At 42.8% G+C, this 6,681-nt stretch overlaps 1 protein-coding gene across 1 annotated transcript; it reads left to right on the forward strand.

Moving 5' to 3' along the window:
- The first annotated feature begins 2,802 nt into the window (after window positions 1-2,802).
- On the forward strand, window positions 2,803-4,537 carry LOC119601176. The gene is made up of 2 exons (XM_037951931.1): window positions 2,803-4,168; window positions 4,233-4,537. Exon 1 carries the CDS (start codon window positions 2,808-2,810, stop codon window positions 4,011-4,013), a length of 1,206 nt encoding a protein of 401 aa, XP_037807859.1. The 5' UTR covers window positions 2,803-2,807; the 3' UTR covers window positions 4,014-4,168; window positions 4,233-4,537.
- The last annotated feature ends 2,144 nt before the right edge of the window (window positions 4,538-6,681 follow it).

Below are 6,681 nucleotides of genomic sequence, written 5' to 3' on the forward strand. Positions count from 1 at the left end.
AAACCAACAGACATCCAAACATACGAAACGAAATACACAAAAAAACAAAACAAAATACACAACGCAATGAAACCAACAGACATCAAACATACGAAACTGCACACCGACAAACAAAAACAATATACACAAGGCAATGAAACACACAGCCATCCAAACATACAAAACTGAATACAACAAGAAACAAAAACAATATACACAAGGCAATGAAACACACAGCCATCCAAACATACGAAACGAAATACTCGAAAAAAAAAACAAAATACACAACGCAATCAAACCAACAGAATCCAAACATACGAAACTGAATACACCAAGAAACAAAAACAATATACACATGCCAATGAAACACACAGCCATCCAAACATGTGAAACGAAATACTCAATGAATAAGCAGTGTTGTTGTTGTTGCTTATTAATAAAAGCATGAAAAAAATTGTCTGTTTTTATGAAATTTTCAGAGGTTTCTCGGATTTTTGCTTATATCTCCGTCATTTATGGACCGATTTTGCTGATTTTAAATAGCGATCTTCTCGAAAGCATGTCTAACAGAATTATTGAAGATTCGGATCTCGCCGATATCTGGGGTCCTCTAAAAACTGATTTCAACAGACAGACGGACATGGCTTAATCGACTCCGCTATCTATAAGGATCCAGAATATATATATACTTTATAGGGTCGGAAAATTATATTATAGAAATTACAAACGGAATGACAAACTTATATATACCCTCCTCACGAAGGTGAAGGGTATAAAAATATATGAGGAAAGTTGAATGTTAAAATCTGCATACCTATATTTCAAAAGTTAAAACATAAAGGTAAAACCTAGTTAAAAATGTAAAAAATCCTATACCTAAATATTGAAATTATAAAAAAATATCATAAAATATCACAGAAATACTAAAAAAATCACAGGTTGTTTAAAAATTTGAAGTATGCAAGAACATAATCACCCCTACTTATTTAGCAAAGTCAACTACAACAGTTCGCTGAGGCCTCAACGTTCCTGAGTTATAGTTGGTGAGTGGAAAACAAAATTATTTAATTATTTGATTTTCTTGCATATACAGTTAAGAATATAGGAGTAAAGAAGTATACATATTTGTAAAAAAAAAACAAGTAAGAAAGTATAGTCGGGCGTGGCCGACCATATGATACCCTACACCGGTTATGAATATTAAATGTGATTTATTTTTCATATTTCATATCTTCAATATTCCCTTGTTCCGATACATTTAAGCAATTTATGGATGAAAAACTAATTTTCTGAAAGAGGCTTTATATGGGGGCTAGGGGCAAATATGGACCAAGCCCGAAAAAATTTTGTGAATATATTTATATTTACATAATATTTTATTGTGCTAAATTTCATCTTTGTGTTTATAAGTTAATTTGGGACATTCAAGTACTTTTCTGAAGAGGACTTTGTATGGGAGCTAGGGTCAAATGAGGCCCGATCTTTATGAAATTTGGCAGGGTCATCAAGACTTCATCAAGACTTAGTTGTGCCGCATTTTATCGATATATCTGTATATTTATCATAATTATGAGCTCAAAAGCCCTTTTCGGGGGGTTCTGTTCTATGGGGGCTAGGTGAAATAATGGACCGATTTTACCCATTTTCAATAGGCTTCGTCCTTGGGTCAAATAAAACGTGCGTGCCAAATTTCATCCAATTATCTTGCAAATTGCGACCTGTACCTTGCGCACAAAGTTTACGATTCTAAGTCGATTGGCATACTTTAAGGTGGGTCTAGGACGAATATTTTTGTATGTTACAAACATCACCACAAATCCAATATACCCTCCCCACTAAAATGGTGTAGGGTATAAACAATAAATGTATAAAAGCGAAAGGCAAGAAGAAGCATTTGAAGTTTTTTCCATTTCTCTTTATTTTGTTTTGCTAATTTGTTAATATTCAATTTGTTTAAAAATGTAATTTTACTCCTCTATTCTTTATTATTCTTCACGAAGGGTAGTCATCTTGTCGCGATGTGAAGGCTTAAGTGCAATGAATCCTATGGGCCATGCTGACGGAGTCAGCTCTGCCCAAGCTGGCTGGCTCCAAGGGGTCACCCTTGTCAGACGGGCCATAGGACGAGCACGAAACTAAGAACTACCCCTCCCAACTGACAGATGTCTGTTTCCCATATTGGGCGGTCTGTCAGTACCCGCTCTATCGATTGTTTTTCCTATCACTGAGATAGGGCAATCGATAGAGCAGTCCGATTGAATCCTTAAAGGATTCATGCACTTAAATGTGCAGTCCGAAACCCATCAAGCGTCTGTTCCATATTGGGCGGCTTGATGGTCTGTTTGATCCCAGAGGGACGGCAGTTTTTGTGTCCTGGCAGTAGGTGAAAAATGCAAATCTCCCCCCCCCCCCAAATGATGTCTGAAGAGGAAAAATGCCCCTCGTATCCGGTTCGGGGCTTGACAATACCCGGAGACCCTATTTCCACAGCGGCGACACCGGGCTGTGGTGAATCGAATGTTACTGGCATCCGAGTTAGACAGGTGGTAGCACCGGGCCTGTCTAATTCGCAAGTTACTGGAGCAACAACAACAATAAAACCCGCAAGCAGCCGGCCCAAGCTGGCTGCTTGTAAACCAATCCCTCCCACCAAACCTTCAGTTGTGGGAAAGGTCCCAAGCGGTGAGGTACCTCTGCCCGTTGTGGCAAGTACCTCTGCAGCCGCGAGAGCAGCCCTAGCTGATCAAAAGTCAGCCTCTTCCCTGCCTTCGGGTGACAAAAATGTCTCCCATGTGCCACCTTGTGCAAGAGAGAAATCGTCGACCCCGATGTCGGGTTCCTCATCCGCACCTCCCCCTACGCTGGAAAAGTCGTCGAACTCGATGTCGGGCTCTTCCAGCGTACCAGCAGATTCCCAACGGCACAAAACCCCTTCCCGTAGGGCTTTTGCACATCGGCGCGCCGCCGAGCGCATTGTTGAGCGACATGGCGCCAAGCCCAACAATGTATTGTCCAAGGACGAGAAATCGTCTCTTGAATGGGCCAAAAGTATCCTGGCTAGACAACAGGACTCAAATCCTCCAGCCAAAGCAGAAGTGACGAAGTCTGCTGCTGAGGCGCCTAAACGGCAAAGATCAGAGGAAGAGTCCCCTTCGTTGTCAACCATCCAGCCGACGACTAAACGTCCAAAGAAGGCGCAAACTGTCGTCGTTAATAGGCCTTTCAGTGAGGTTGCCAAAAATCCACTGGTAAGGGCTATTATCGACAGGAGCAATAGTGACGGGGCCATCTCTCAAGATAAATGGGGGATCATCCGTCAACGAATGCTAGGGGTGTACTGGAAAATCCTTAAGGAAAATCCAGGACCCGCCCCCCAAAATGATGACGCTGGCTGGTTCCAGGGTCATATAAAACTGCTGGCTTGTTCGAATGAGCGCTCTGCGTTACTTCTCAAGCTAGCGATTGAGTCCCTTGGGGAAGTGTGGCCAGGTGCTATGTTGGACGTGGTCCCGGTATGTGAAATTCCTCGCAGACCGAGATCCATTGCCACCATCCCAACTGAGCCTCATGACCCGGCGGAGATTCTGGCGCTCCTTCAGAGCGGAAACCCTCATCTACCTACCCATGATTGGAAGGTGGTGAAGGTCTCCGAACCGATAGGAACGATCAGAAAGGCGATTGTGGTCCTTAATAAGGAGTCCGTGTCGCCACTGCGAGAGTGCGGAAGCAAAGTATACTATGGCTTTGATAGTATTACTCTCCGTACCTACCGCAGTGACGACAAACGCAACGCCGCTGCCTCGAAGGTTAAGCTAGAGGTTCCGCCCAAGAAGGACGATGATAACATCGACGATCCCGCTGTTTCAGAAGGCGGGGAGAACTCTCAATCGACCACAGGTCAATTGGGAGAACTCCTCGGCGATCTGAAAGTGGCGGAGGACGACGACACCCTTTCGGATACTGATCCGGAAGATGTCGACGTAACCGTCGTCTACGATCCTGACTTAGGAGATGGTGAAGGTATTGCAGATTAACCTTCACCACTCCAAAGCAGCATCTGCTGCCCTCCTCCTCCGTTTAGCTGAAAGAGGGGAGGAGCTAATCCTGGTCCAGGAACCGTGGACCCACCATGGTAAAGTTCGTGGACTCTCGCTTAGAGGCTATAAGCTTCTTCATGCTAACTGTTCAGGTAATATAAGATCCTGTATTCTGGCTAAGAGCCATTTAAACATCTTTATCCTGTCTGATTACAGCGACGAAGATACTGTTGCGGCTGCTTGGGAGTCTGGTAACTCAAACATCTGGCTTCTAAGTAGCTATATGGCACACGACCATGGCGACCAGCCACCAAATCGCCTGGTGAGGGAAATTGTGTGTGAGGCAGATAGGCGACACATTCCGCTTCTCATGGGTGCAGATGCAAATGCGCACCACACGGTCTGGGGAAGCTCAGACATTAACTCAAGAGGTGAGTCTCTTTTAGATTTTCTATTAGATAATAACCTAGTAGTAGTAAATAGAGGTTCAGAACCCACTTTCATAGTTGCAAATAGAAAGGAGGTACTGGATATAACGGTTGTGAATGCAAACCATATTGACCTAGTTCAGGGTTGGAAGGTCTCAAAAGAATGCTCCTTCTCTGATCACTGCTATATAGAATTCGAAATAGTGGTTCAGGCAAAGATTATAAAACCATTTCTCAATAGGAGAAAGACGAACTGGGAGGTACATAAAGCGACCTTGACTGATATTCTTCCTACTGCTCCGACGATAGAAAGTAGAAGTGACATTGATTTAGCCGTTAACTGGATCTCAAGCTCTATTAGTGTAGCCACAAAAAGGGCTTGTAGATTATCAAATGGTATGCTTAAGGGCAAACCCCCTTGGTGGGATCCCGAAATTGCGAAAACTCGAAGGTTATGTCGTAAATTATTTAACGAGGCAAAGAGATCTGGTAACTGGTCTCTTTATATGTCAAAAGTTAATGAATTTAAAAATCAGGTACGAAGTGCGAAACGTAGCTCCTGGAGAAAATTCTGTAGTTCTATAGAAAATTCGTCAGATACGAGTCGTCTTCGTAAGATCCTGTCTAAATCTCCTTCCGTCCCAAGCTATATACAAAAAGCGGACGAAAATTGGACTGCAGGTAGTCAAGAGACACTTGAGCTTCTCTTGAATACTCACTTTCCTGGTTGTATCCCAACTGGTGAATCAATTGCAGATAATCAGCACGGTATTGAACTAGATAATACTGCTGAAGATGTTATGATAGATGATGACATCATTCGCTGGGCAATAAGGAGTTTTGACACCTATAAATCTCCGGGCCCTGATGGCATTATTCCAGCAGATCTACAAAATAATTTAGATCGTATCATTCCCTGGCTAAGTAATATTTATAAGGCCTGTTTATACTGGTCCTACATACCTGTACAGTGGACCAGGTGTAACGTGATCTTTATCCCAAAAGGGGGAAAGACATCTCACACCAAGGCAAAAGACTTCAGACCCATCAGTCTGGCGTCATTCTTGCTTAAAACTCTGGAGAGGATAATTGATATCAATGTCAGGATATCTATTGACAAATCTCTACTCTCAAACTCTCAACATGCATACATGAAAGGTAAATCTGTTGAGACGGCGTTACATTCCCTGGTTGGGTACATTGAAAAGTACATGAGCTATGGAAACTTCACTCTGGTTGCCTTTCTCGATATTGAGGGCGCTTTTAATAACGTCAGATCCTCACCTATCTGTCAATCCCTCTCACAGATGGGTGTGGAACGATCCATCGTGAGTTTTGTAAAGAACTTGCTATCTGAACGGACTATTGTATCTTCACTGGGTGATACAACAATCTGTAAAAAAGCCATCCGGGGCACTCCTCAAGGAGGGGTGTTGTCCCCTATTCTTTGGAATATGGTAATAAATGAACTATTGGTCAAACTTGACTCACTAGGTTTTAAGACGGTTGCCTACGCTGACGATGTTGCAGTAGCGGTAACTGGTACGCATCTTGAGACTCTGTCTCAGAGATTGGAAGAAGCGCTGAAGATAATAAGCTCATGGAGTGTTAAATGCGGTCTCAGCGTAAACCCAGGAAAAACGGAACTAGTATTGTTCACAAATAAATACAAAATTCCTCAATTCTCCCTTCCACGCCTCAACGATGAGGTTCTCACACTGTCGGATAGCGCAAAATACTTAGGTGTTATTCTTGACAGAAAATTGTCTTGGAGCTTGAATATCATCTCCAGATCTTCCAAAGCCATTACGGCGTTATACGTTTGTAGAAAGGCTATTGGCCTGCATTGGGGTATCAACCCAGGAAATGTGAATTGGCTATATGAGGCGGTGATTAAACCGATAATGATGTATGGTGTAATTGTCTGGTGGCATGCACTTGACAGAATATCTAACAGAAACATTCTTACTAAAGTTATGAGACAATCTGCTCTTCTCATAACAGGTGTACTTAGGACTACGCCCAGTAAAGCGTTGTTTGCCATGCTGAACTGGCTGCCTGTGGATCTTCTTGCTAAACAACTGGCAATGAATACTGCAGCCAGACTAAGTATTACGAATAGATGGAACTACGGTTCCAGAGGTCATGCAAAGATTGTAGATCTTGTACCAAACCTACATCAAGCTATTGACTACCATATTCCGGAACCGTGCATATCGAGGAACTTCCGGTATAGT

The sequence above is a fragment of the Lucilia sericata genome, unplaced genomic scaffold, assembly GCF_015586225.1.
Source record: "Lucilia sericata isolate MDLA Ls3-8-SP2 unplaced genomic scaffold, ASM1558622v1 Contig000146F_arrow, whole genome shotgun sequence".
Taxonomy (NCBI): Eukaryota; Metazoa; Arthropoda; class Insecta; order Diptera; family Calliphoridae; genus Lucilia; species Lucilia sericata.

Bases quoted from the DNA above. Each gene is read 5' to 3' on its own strand.
- LOC119601176 (XM_037951931.1), top strand. From the start codon at position 2,808: ATGTCGGGTTCCTCATCCGCACCTCCCCCTACGCTGGAAAAGTCGTCG.